The 13,824-nt window shown below is 36.9% G+C and overlaps 1 protein-coding gene across 3 annotated transcripts in view; it reads right to left on the bottom strand.

The window, feature by feature from the left end:
* DNM3 (dynamin 3) overlaps positions 1-13,824 on the bottom strand; it is a 180,096-nt gene that overhangs the window by 113,959 nt on the left and 52,313 nt on the right. For all 3 annotated transcript variants that reach the window (XM_054833478.1, XM_054833480.1, XM_054833479.1), the window contains one exon: positions 10,545-10,658. In XM_054833478.1, the coding sequence (XP_054689453.1) occupies positions 10,545-10,658 (114 nt within the window). The remainder of the gene's footprint in view (positions 1-10,544; positions 10,659-13,824) is intronic.

Below are 13,824 nucleotides of genomic sequence, written 5' to 3'. Positions count from 1 at the left end.
CTGGGCAAGGGAAAGCAGCGGCATGGACTATTGGGGACGCAAGTTGCTATTGCCAAGGAGAAGACAGTCATTGCTCCTTTCAGATCTCATATACAGTATTTTTCTTCACAGGTTTTGCACACTAGGGAATAAGAAACGCTAAGGGACACTGTGAAAAAGGAGGACTTCAGAATAAAGCGGGGAAGACATTCTGGTAAGGCCTACTTTGGAAGAACACCTGGCCTATGACCTGGCGAACCTAGGTGACTCCCCTCCCCCCTTCCTCCAGTCATCACTGCAAGAAAGATGGAGCTCTGATGCTTTACTAAACCCCGTGCAAGAAATGAGAGAGGTATATTGCCTAGAGGTATACTACCTAGAGAAGTGCACAAGAGTAGAGTTAAAGTCGGTCATTTCTTTTTTTTTTTAATTTAAAATAAAGCTTTTTTTTTTCCCCACAAACTAAAAAGGTAAATTTAATATTTTTTTTTACTTGTAGCATTCAGTATAAATATTTAAGGAATATATAATTTTTTTTAATGCAGAAAAGGCTTGCTAGAAGTATGTATTCTGAATAGCTCCTGTTGTGAACTATGATCTGAAGATCAGTTTTAAGAAATTATTTTCTCTTAAAATAATAAAATAATAGAAAAGAATGCATGAATATTATTTTAAATTACTGTAACCTTTGGAAGAACTGTACTTAGATTTTATATGTAGCTGAAACTTCTTTGCAAGTAACCTATGCTCTATGTGCTAATGAAAACTGGGAGGGAAACCATAGCAAATCTATGACTACTCCGTGCTAGGCTTCTGCCATGTAGAATACAAAATCGTTGACTGTCAGGAAAAATTACCTCTGAAAGTTCAGGACGTGATGGAAAAAAAACCAATAAATAAATAAAACGAAACAAACAGCTTTCCATCCCGATACCTGGCTGGCCATTGCCCGTAAGTGATCAGCACCGATTGATTGTTGCCGCTCTCATGTATGGTTTGAATCGCTGATATTTCTTCTAACATTCAAAATTTTAAGTTACTTTGTCCTGAATCCCACTGATAAAAACAGGATTTGTAAACGAATGCAGAAGTTTGCTTTGGTGAATTTCCAGCTGTCCTGATAGGGGAAAAAAAACCCTCGGGCTGAATGAAATCCCCACGGACAAAATAATACAAAAAGTCTGGGCTGCAATTTGATACCAGCTGAACTCCAGAGTCAGCTCCCCTAAAGTTAACACTAGTAACAAACTACTGCAACTGGGAAAAAAATCCCATCGATATGGTGCTCATTATTGCCAGGAAGGCTTTGAATAGCTATATTATACAAAGCATTAGCATAAATATGCAGCCATTAGTACTATAACCAGCCAATTTTGCAGAATGCATGTTATATTTTAGACAGCCTTGATGCTGTACCTTTTTTTTAAAAAAAAAAGATGTATATTATTATTACCTTTTTCATTGCTCCTTCAATAATCAATAGAAGTCCTATGGGGAAGAGATGGTCACGTAGCATTAGTGTGACTGTGCCTATACTGGCTGTCTTAAAGCCTACGAAGCAAGAACTAGCACTGTCATTTCCCTCAGCCTCCCATCAAAGCTTATGTATTTTGACTAAAATAATTCTTTTTTAATGTATATAGACACTTACAGGTTATCTACCGTCTTTGCCTTTATTTAATGGAAGATTATCTTTGGGATTAAATCAGTGGGGTTTAATCCATTATAGTTTGAGTAGACGGAATTTTTATTCTTGTTCTAGTTTAAAGTGGAGTTACAACACACAGTTAAATGTAGTTATTAATAGGAAATCTGAAGGGACAGGAAGAAATTAAAGGAATGGAACCAAATTCAAACTTGCATTAATATTTCTCAATCTAAGTATGATTGCTGTTTTAGGCATAGCAAATCTGAAAAATTTTATGCCTCAGATTTTGTTTAAGCAGTAGAAAAACGTTTTCAAATCTTGTTAAGAAACTTGCTCAGCTATGCTTTCAAGAGGAATATGATCATTTGCAAATATTTTTTTCTATCTAGTGCTTACACTTGCATAGCTATTTATATTTTTTTATAATTCTGATCTAGAAATTAAGAAAGGAAGTATTGTTATCCAGTGAATAATAGGCTCTCAGTGAAAATACTATTGAAGATAGCCTGCGTTAACTTTTGCTAAATAAGCAAGGACAATGAAAACATACGGAACTAGTGTTTCTCTTATCTCTAGTCTACTATTTGCGTTAATCTTTATTTTAAATGACCTTTCTGGATTTAGGAAGTGATTCCCCTCCCATACACCCATGACTCTTCAAAGTTACATTTTTAGACTGTAAGGCTGAGATCTAGGAGGCCCCTTGGCATGGGGCTTGGAAAGGGGGGGGTGGGGGGGGAATGCAGTGTGCAAAGCAACAGATACGGAAAGAAAGCCTGTATTGTTAGGAATGAATAAGGAAGTATATCTGCTTCGGCTCAGTAATCAAAACATTTTCAAAGTGAATTAAGTGATTCTGTGGTTCTTAAAAGAGTGCTGTTGTAGTTGAAACGAGTTCTAGTTGATCATAATCATACAGAATATACTCAGACTTTTAGGCAGAAGAAGATTTCCATAGTTATAAAACATCTTAAATGTTTTAAATATGCATGTCAACAAACACAAGATAGCTGTGTACAAATATTTCAAGAGGGAAAAAAACCCAACAAAACCCCAAGCATTACTTTTTCCAATGACTAAAAAAAATCAGCAGAATTCAATGCATAGTAAGCCATGGTCAGAGTTCTGTAAAACCAGGACGATACCAATGCTTAAGCCTGTTGTATGAACTAAATGAGACAGTTCATTTTACCATAGAATGCACAAAAACAGGAAAAGCAAATTAAAGCCAATAGAAACATTTAAATAGGTGAATGTTTCAATATAATGGACTTTCTTTCATCTTTAAGGAGCATAGTTTTTTCAGCACACTCAACAAAATTAAATAGGGAAGAGGAAGAAAATAGTTCAAACCTTTTCTAAAAAGGAAAAAGGCAAAGAAGGGTGGGGGCAAGACATTTTACAGAAATAAATATAGATCAAATAAGCATCCAAATGTGAACAAAACTAGTTACTTTAAAAAAAAAAAACCATGTCATTTGACATTTTTCTGCCTTGTCATTAAGTTGCATGTTGTCTTCCGTATTACCATTACCAGTGCTATTTAACGCACCGTATTTTCAGAAGACTAAAAGACACTGCTATCCTCTCCACACTCCTTGCCCCCCTTCCTGTACTATCACTGGGTGTCCGCAGACATTTCTGCGGACCACCCAAGTATCATTGCTGTATGGAAAATATTATAAACAAAATAGCAAAATACTTGCATAAAAAAAAATCCAAACTTCTAAACAGAGTGTTCAATTATTATAGTATTTTAATCAAAATCTGTTAAGCAGATTGGAAAATAAAAAAGCCTAAATTTTAATGTGTGGGGTTTTAAATAATAAGTTTTACTCAAGAGCATAACTTAACTTTAACTTGCAAAAGGCTTTGCTTCCTGAACTGTACTTTATTAAAAAAAAAAAAATCGTAATTGAAATAATATTAAGGGTCTGGTTTAAACCTACAAAAAGAGAGGAAATGCCACAGTTAAGAATGAAACTTTCCTGAGTAATGCTACTGTATTTCTGTACTGCATTTTACGCTGCATTGCAAAACAGTATCTAAAAATAACAACCTGTCTTTAAATAAAAAGTCCTGATCACAGTTGGAGAGAATACAATTCTCAACTCAATTTCCAAGCTACCAATATTTAAAGTCAGATCCTTAATATAGGTTTCTGTAAATATGATATTGGCAATCATGAGGGTTTTTTTTTTTTTTACGAGTATTCTAAAATATTTTCGAGCCCTTTACTGACTCAGTGAATCAACCAGATACAGCACACAAAAATGTTAAGTCCTTTTAGCAAATCAACTACAATTTCAAGGAATGTCAGTTTTTAAATAAGAATCAAGTGGAGATAACTAACTAGTTATTAGTAGTACCCAGCAAAAAAATTTGCCTTGGTTCAAGATGTAAAGTTCTCTGTTGATTTTTGATGAATTCGCCTTGTGTACAGTTATTAGAAAGACCGCACAGTCTTTCCACTTACAACTTTTATTCCCAGCACAACTTTCCCGATAGTTGTTAACAGAAAACCTATTAATTAATAAGGCATACTTCTGTTCTTCCAATCCTTTTATACTCTAGGTTGCCAATAAATTTTACTGTACAATTCTTTGCTATTTCAGGAAGGACCCATAACACAGAAACTGAGACCTAAATTTCTCCCACACCAAAGATCCTTGATTTCTTTAACAACTAAACGCAAAAATTAGATTTGATGAAATCTATAAACCCAGCAGTGATTAATATTTATTTTTAAAGTACTTCTAATTTGCCACTTTTGTTTTTCTTTAAAACGGTCAAGTGGGTAGGAAGACATGGCAACTTAAAGTATACACTTAAAATTTTACATAGAGATACAAAAATTAAAGTAAGCATACTATAAAGTCAAAGTAAGAATATTTAATCTCTTGGAATTATTGTTTCATGTCTGAATTAGCCAGTCATGTTTTGTGCTTGATTCATTTCTTTAAGAAAGTTTATTCTATCTTGTTAGGTTCAAGGAAAATTGTATTTGTATAACTGATAAACTTAATTTGTACATTTCAACTTGTATATTAGCTAAAATGCATCCTTTTCTTTATGGCAAAATAATAATTAGAGCTAGAACACCTGAATAATTACATATTAACTTATTAGTAGTCTAATTTAAAACCTCAACACTATCCCCACCTTTAGCCTTTTGGTAAATTCATCCCTTTTATAAGCAGTTTTCAGGCTGGAACTTCAAAGTGTTCTGCTGCTATATTCTGTATGGGATATGTCTGAGAAGGGTTTGAAAGCACAAGTTGGTTGCTTACCTATGGTGGCACTAGCGAGCAACAGGGATTTAAGAACTCCATTATAAAACAGAATCATTTAATCTGCATAGAAAAGTGTTACAACTATTTTTCCCCCTTTTAAGCTTCCAATGTGTTTTATACCTTTTGAAACAACACCCCAGTCATGTTGCAAATGTCGCTGCTAAATTGGATTACAGTCACTGTGTGTATTTTATATCCAGGAAAGTTTAGCAAAGTAGCACATTTTGGGATGTGAAATGATGCTATTTGCATGCTTTGGATCTGTAGCGTAGTCTATATTTAACTGAAAAAAAACTTATGAAGTTCTACAAAGTTATTTTATTTTCTTACAAAGTACAGATTTTGAGAGAAAGCTAGATTTAAATAATATGCAAAGCAAAATACTAAAATATCATATGTGTACAGCTTTCGCATATTAGCAAAATTGATATAATATGCAACCGGTTTTCTTTCCAGCATATTCCCTTAGGCTGGGTTAATGTGCATGTGGTTGCCTCCATTTATACAGAAAAATTTTTATTTTTAACATGCCAGATTATTGTACTTATCTGCTCCTAGAAAATATGTACTGTATAAACATATCCTTTATCTTGAACTTCAGTATTTCTGTGCTTCCAAGAAGAGTAAAAACATCTGGTTAAATTACTATGTGTGAGTACAATATGCAGGCAAACCCCTGTATGAATTGCATATAAAATAAACCATGCCTTCAATCCTTTTTGTTTTCCCAAATGTTCAGTGTGATTGATATCACATCTCTGATATATGTCAGCACAATGATAACTGATGTACCAAAATGCTTCTTTTCCGAATAAAATCAAGTTCTGTTCTTGTCCTACAGCTCCCAATGTTTTAAAGTTTAGTTCTGTGTGTTCTCCCCCAACAACCCCCCCAAACCGGAATGGTACAAACTGTTGCACACCAGCGGTGATGGCTCCAAGGGACTGGCTGGACGGAGTTGTCATGTGTCTGCCTGTCTACACTTGCTGTGCAGAACATCCTCTCACCTGTACAGCAGGCACAGACAGGCAGTCGCATGACAACCCAGCCTGAGGGACAGCCGCCAGTGGGAAACCGCTCTGACACCCCAGAGCATCTTCACCAACAGCTCCAGCCAAGAGTCACTCTGGATCTCAGACGGCCGGTCAGTAACCAAGCCGCGTACTGCAACCCACCTAGAGTTAAAACCAACACTGCCTATAAAATACAATAAAACCCACTGCTGAAATTTTTACTGTGCTTCCTATAGTACTCTTTTCCTAGTTGTTCTCATTAACTCACTAACAATAAGTTTTATTTATACGCAGCTTTGCAGCACCATTGTATGTTTCGTCCTCCCATTTACTTGTCAGGCATAACTCCAGCAACTTACATTATTAGATTATTGTCGGTATAAAAATCACTAACGTTCCTGCTAGCCACAGAAGCCAAGAGCAGCTTATTGTGTGGCAAGTTAATTTTGTAAATACACACAATGTCAGGCCTTAGAGTAACTTCTCCCCTTTCCACTTTCTCACCTCCTCACTTATTTTTGTATCTCCCTCCCAAATCACGTAAAATTTTACAATTGGGAATAAACTCTGAAATCATAATACAAACTGCATCTGTCACTGGATGTTGACAATACTATCCTCTCCTATTGAAACAGGATGGAAATATTTTATTGGTTTAAGACTAAAGGGGATTTTTCCAATAAGTGTAAATTTCACATTTTTAGAAAAGTTCTTATCCTAGAGTGCAGCTTGGCATCCTTCACACACCAGTAATGCCAGCGAAATCTCTGGATGCTTTGTAAAGAATAAAGTCACACTCGCTGACCATGCCCTGTAAAAATGTTATACCACTTTACAAATGGCATCCTTCTGTTTACAACAAAGAGCTTTTTGATTTATAAGCTAGGATGGCGTTCCGCATTCCCAAAGTCCATTTTATCCTAAAGTAGAAGTGGCTAATTCACAAACTTCCTATTTGCAGGTTGACTCTCAAATGAGCCTTAGCACAAAAGCTTACAGCTTTTTGCACTATTTAACAAAACAGTAACAACTGAGAGCTAAGATGCTCAGATTTAGTCTTTTGTGTGTGTGTGTAGGTATGCCTTATAATACTTTAGCTAGTATTACATGGAATAGTCAACAAAATAAATCGGTATTTGTGAGGTCAATGAATATGCTAATCTTGCACTTATTTACAACAGCCTCAAAGTAGTACACAATATTTTCCTTCATTTCATTTTAAGCAAGTTGAAAAGCACAAAGTCACGGTACTAGTCACGCAGCAAAGTTATGAACACAAGCAACTGTATGCAGGGTCAGAAACTAATCCAGATTACTACTCACATAACCGATACTATAACTGCTTTAACCACACTGTTCAAACATCAACTTGATGTTTCCATATTTACAAGCCTAAAAAGCATTCTTAGGTGCTGATTCCCCTCTCCTCGGGAATAAAATCCTGTTGTATGTTTGAGCAGCAACAAAACCATGTCAAGAAAACAATCGTTTCTTTTATAATACTGATATCATACAACAAATTTTGAAATCTTTGGCCAAAGTAACTTGCTTCAAAATACAATCCACTGTGGATTCTTCACTTATAAAAGCTGCAGCTCACAAATAAAGGAAATAATTTACATCCTTCTAATGGCACTAGCAAGCAACCACTTGCATTCAGAGAGTGATTTTCATGTCCGGTAAATTCCAGACTACAGAAAACGGGCTCAGCTTACACTAGAGGGGGTACACAGCCCTAGAGGTCCGAGCAAGCGCTGTAGCTTTGTAAAGCACATTGTCAGAGCTCTCTGGTACACAAGCTGCTACAACATTCCTTACTCAGGGGTCGAGGCGCGGGGGGAACAAACTCATCACTGTGGCAAGAGAACAAAGGTGAGACCTGACTTTCTGCATCTTCTCCAGCTGCAATGGAGAGGCTTTTGCTACTGTGCAAGGACCGCAGAAGTGACAGGCCGAGTGGGAAGCACAGGGGATCTTGAACTCCCTACGACCTCACAGCGTGCACAGCACTACTGAGCCCAGGCACGGCCCAGACACATAAACATGGGTATCACTTCACACATCACGCAAGACTACATATCTTACCGGGGTGGGAATACACCAGCACGCAGCCATTTCGATAATCGTCTGAGAACAGGATGTGACAACTACCAAACCAAGCTGAAAGTGGGGAGAACATTTTAAGGAGAAGAAATGTAATTATAAAAACTGGAATTCAGCCAGGAGATCAAATATTTGCTTCTTTATTTTCAGAAGTCAGTAGTTCTGTTTCTGAAACAAGTCACTGGTCTTTCAATTAACCTAATGGTCAAGCTGTGGCTTTGACCATCTTCACAAGGTATCTAAAACAAAGCTTACTAAGTTTTTTAAATTCTACTGAGAAGGGGCCAGTAAAAAAAAAAAATTAAAAAAAAATCCAACATAACTTTGTGAACTTTTTCCCAGGACAGAATAATCAAAGTATACAGCAAATCTGTACTTAAGGAGGAACTTCTGCCATCAGCAAAGCATGGAATATGATGCTGTTATCTTCTCTTACCACTCTAAGAAATTCCTGAGTGAAGTCCCATGTTGACCTGAATGAACTACTGGTATTTTCACGACTATCAAAACAAAACTGTTTGGCAATTAAGAGGCATTATTTTAAAATATGCATATAAAAATCAGACAGCGGCCAATTCCCTCGATGTACTATTCTGAGATTCTCAGGTGACACTCTCTAAAAATAAATTGTTTTGACAGCATGCTAAAGTTGCATAACAGAAGACATTCCATAAGTATTTTCAGGAATTTTTACGTCGCACGCTAAACAAAGATCAGACTCAGAAAAGCAACACCAAAACTACCTCGAAAATTGCCACAGCACATCTCAGATGCACCTCCAAGTGCCTGAGACAGAACACAGCAAGAGGTGTTAACCTCATCACAGCACTTTAGTCAGTTACCAGTACCTAATCTAAGACAAGTTCTAGTAGCTTCAAGGTAGATCACAAAAAACATAAGCTTCAAATTTTCACATTCATAAAGGCACCTTTCCATTTCTTTTTAATTCATTTTTATGCCATTGCAATAAAATACTTCCAATTATATTTTAGTAATCTTGACACCTAGCACTTGGCTGCTCCCCTCTGTCTGACAGACATTCATTTTCCTGTTACAGTAAATACATTTGAATACTTTTACAACTTAAATAAAAGGGCAAGGGGCAAAATCTTCAAGATTAACCTAATTTGTCCCTCAATCTTAAGGTCTTTCCCAAAATGGCTACTGACCCAGGAAAAAAACACTACTGACCAATGCAGTTTCCACCATCAGCAGGATTACTGAAGTAACTACCTATGATAAGTACCAGAGTCTGAATTCGCAGGACTCAGCGGAGCTCTGGCTTATGTACGCGCTTTGCAGGACCTCCCCCCAGCAGTTCTAGAAGATCCACTGCAGTAAAACACTAAGTTACTTTAAACAGAATATGACTTGTCTGCACAGTACCCATCAACCAACTCCCTGTTTTCTTGAGGTAAGCCAGTGTTTTGATTATTACTTAGAATAAGATGAAAAGATTGAGTGATGGTTTAGCACTCATTTAAGTGTCTCTCTTTACCTGTGCTTCTTTCATCCAATGAAGTGGTTCACCCTAAAAAATCGCTAAATTTTTGCTGAAAACATTTAATTTAAAAAATTAAAAAAAAATCAGAAAAATAACAGGATCTTTTGTGGGGTTTTTTTTTTTAAATGTAGCTCAATTTTTCTATGAAAACCAACACAAACCTTTAAAAAACCACAAGGGCTTTACTGTAGAGCTGACAGTACACCTAATAATCCCATTTTAAGCTTAAAAAATTAACAAAGACTACTCTTCAGTTTTGGATAGAAAGTATCATTACCAACATTGTTGAAAAAAATAATTAAACAGGACAAGCAAAAAATTGGTTCCCAAAGCTGTCTAACACATATCCAATAAAGTGAGCAACCTGGATGCCCCATTTCTCATAGAAATGCTTTTTCCAGTTCTGATATTACTCACTTTGGATTTACTGATCAGCAGCGATATTTCTTATCAAGGTGGGGGTTTTTTTTGGATTTTCAGTAGCAAATTTGAAAATCCACACCAACCAGCTGCAGAACTCTGCAGACAGGCTTTTCAGCCTCTCAGAATATGAGGCCAGAGAACAACTGTTATCATAACATTAATTGCTGTAGTTACTTTTAGGAGTAACTTTACTTGGACAATTTATGATCAACTTACAGTAGGTGTGTAAAAGCAGTCCAAACAGGCATAGGACAATAACCAGGACGTTCCAAAACATTTTAGACCAATGTGTGGAAACCACAGGAAGAGAGGAAAAAAGTAAAACGAACAGAAACACCCCACAGAACACCTTGTATTTATGTTACCAACATTTCAAAAGAAGTCTTAGACGGTCAGCATTCTCCATGAATCAAAACCAGAAAATTTAAAGGACACAGATAAAACCTTAAAACATTTTTTCAGTTCAAGTCTGTACAACCTGATTTAACATTTTAAGCTGATATTAGAAGACTGAATAAATACTGGGTTTCCCCCAGTTAAAAAAAAAAAAAAAAAAAAAAAAAAAGTTCTTCATTCCTTACCTCATCATCTTTATACCAGGACAAGCTTTCTGCAGTTAGAACGAACCAGTACTCCTTGGATCCTCCTTTCATGATGCCAATATTGTTGATGGTCAGCCAGCCTTTCCGGATGACCTGTGCAGAGGTGCAGTCAGGCACAAGTTTAGTTCATTACTCACTTGACATAATTCTGCTGCTGCATTCATTCTTTTAAATAAAGCCTTGCTAAATAAAACAAGAACAGGTGCATTTTTTCAGTCTCTGGCAAATTCAAAACAGACATTTTGCAGGTTCCTATCATTCAACGAAAAAAAAAAAGTAACATAAAGTGAATATAGTGTTTTCAGTCAAAAGGTTGGAGAAATAGAAGCCTAAGTATTATCTTGTTGTACTTACAGCAAGCAGGAATGAACGGAGGATCATGTAAACCTGAAGATATTTATTTGCTGTGTAATAACACATTGTAAAAATCCATGAAATCTATATATGACTACTCTGACTGTTCTAGTCTAATTGTTAAAGTCAGTTGTAAAGTTGGACACCAGGAACAGCACCTAGTTTCTGGTGAAGCAAGTGGCTTCTGGCATGCATAGGGTATTTTCAGAAGGGGTTGAATCAAGTGACAAAGTGGAGAGGTCTTCTACAATTAATTTGAAATTAAGAGAGGAAGCAGTAAGGAGAGGTATATGAGAGCAATTTTCTTCTCATAAGGTGCAAAAGCGGGGGGGGGGGGAACAAGGCAGGAATAAAAATCAGAGGAAAAATGGGTAAAGCAGAACTTTATAAAATAGATACAAGCCAAAGATGAAAGGACAGATGGGAAAGCATACCTGTAAATACTAAGGCCAGGAGCCTACATCGTGCAAAGAGGAAGAGGGACAAAAGAAAACTTGAGGAATGAGACAACACCAAAGGTGAAGGAGAGAATGGTCATGAGAACTGGTTTATGGATCATATAGATAGAAACTTTCAATTTTATTGGAACATTTATTGTTTTCCAATACATATATGAGAAAGCAAACTTCTGAACAAGTCAACAGAACTCTCCCCGTCACACAGATGCAGGGAACCTCAGCTATTCTGTTTCTCCCCATGGCAACACCCTTTACTTGCTTATGAAGTACTGAGACAAAAAGAAGCAGAGCTCAGAGAAGCCCTTCAGAATTCCCTCAATAAGGCCCACAAGCACGGACGTGTGTAATCAAACATGAGCTTCCTTTTGCTTTTAGGGAAATACATGAGACTGTGACATTCCTCTCATAAGGCTTTACAAGACTAAAGTCCAGTATCAAGAGATAATCAGAGAAAAAACATTGCTCAATACCTACTCCTTGTTATCTATAAAAGTTTTAGAATTAGAATTCCTTCCCATTCAGCATGCATGTTAATGTAAGCTCCCTGAAGGAGCAGAAAGAAAACCACTGAAGAGCCAAAAACACTCTATGGGGTTTCAGACTGTAAGAAAATCACTAAGAAAACACTGATTTGGTTCTGAAGACTGAGTAAGCTATGAGGGAACTGGACATGACTCCTGTAGAGACTCAAGGGCATAGCACGAGCAGACCGGACAGAATAGCCTGTATCACAAAGGTTTCTGCAGAACTTTGTCATTATTTTTAACATTGATGTTCATTTTAAAAAAAAAAAAAGTGGAGAGAGGGCATTACTGTTTACAAATAGACACAGAATGCTTGTGCAAGTTAAGGGAAATATACTGATACGAACTTGATTACCCATTAAATTCTCATTTTATGATGTTTATTGAACTGAAACTTTTAACAGAAAAACAAGGAACATGCATATGTAGCCAGCGTACCGGCCTTCATGCAGCTGCCACAGAACAAGTTGTGGGATAGAGCTAATTTCCTTTTTTTTCTGTTCTGAACTACACAAATGCAAATGGAAGAAATTTTAGGAAAAATCCAGGAAATTAAGGTTCCCCAACCACCTGAACTTAGCTCCACAACAAGATGAGCTATATTTGTACAGCAGACTAAATACTTCATACAAAATGTGGAAAGGTGTTTATTCCCACGTTATAAAGAAACTGAAATAAGAGACTATGAGAGAAGCAGCTGCTGAACCATGCTGTCTGCAATTGAAAATGCTGTGCTGTTCCCTTCCCTATAAAGCACATATCCACATACTGGAAGGACAGGCAGCTGGGCCAGCACACTACTGAAAACTGGTCTGGACACACATCTTAGAGAGGGTAAAAGATTTGAAGACAGATGTCACAGTGGGGATAGAGAGGTGGTTTCTGGAAGCAAACCAGTGAGAAACACCCGAGTAGCGTGTTCAGGAACCTCACAGGTGATGAGCACTTAAAAGGGAAGGAAAGTAGCACTCTGCTTATTCCATTCAGTGCTTTCCCTCATCATTACCATACGCTTTGTAGCACGTAACAGGGTCAAATTTTCTCAATTTGACCACAACTCATTTGTGGTAGAGGTCTCAAAACAGACCAAGCCAAGATTTTAAAATCTAAACTATACAAGCCATTTAAGAAGTAATAAAGCTTTTAATACATCTAATGTAGGAACTACACTGGTTGCATAGCTCCAAACGACTGTCTTGCTCCAGTCCAGCACATCTCCCCATAGATGCATAACCATCACTGGGTGTGGGCAGAAACAAGCTGACTTGCTAATACAAACATTGGTCACTGTCTTGTAAAGGAAGGAATTTGCCAGTTGTTTCCTCAAAAATCCTGTGTGCTGAGGATTAGATCCAGCTGTCATTCCCACACAACACCACATGAAGAGCAGGCCACCAAGCTATAGTAGGATCTCGGGTACGTGTTTTTCATGTGCAGTTTTCTAGACGTGTTTATCTATAGCCCTCTGAGAAAACAGGGTACTGTGTTCTCTAAAACAGCCTGGATCACAATTATCTAAAATACTTGGAAGCAGTTCCAGGGGACAGCGAGAGAGAAGATGAGCTTAGTGTGCTACACCTCATGCTCTTTTCATTCCATTGTTCCTGTTTCCCAAGCACATTTTGTTAACTACAAACAGCTACACTTTCAAAATACTCAGTACTGGTGTTGGGGGCGGGGGGAGGGAGATGTCGGATTAAGGTGCAAATGCAAAACAAAGTGAGATTAACCAACGTAGTTTTACTTTCCAGAGAAGATTAATTACATCTTAGACTCCAGCCAATTTCTCAAAAAATAACTCAAGTTATATTTTAAAAATAAGTGTCCTTCCATGGGCAACAAGCAGCAAAGATTTTCAAAGAGACTTTTGAAGTTAAAAAAAACTCTGATGGGGGGTGTGTTTGTTTTGGGTTTTTTTTAACT

Source organism: Grus americana, chromosome 8 (assembly GCF_028858705.1).
Source record: "Grus americana isolate bGruAme1 chromosome 8, bGruAme1.mat, whole genome shotgun sequence".
Taxonomy (NCBI): Eukaryota; Metazoa; Chordata; class Aves; order Gruiformes; family Gruidae; genus Grus; species Grus americana.
This window is presented reverse-complemented; position numbering and strand designations above follow the sequence as displayed.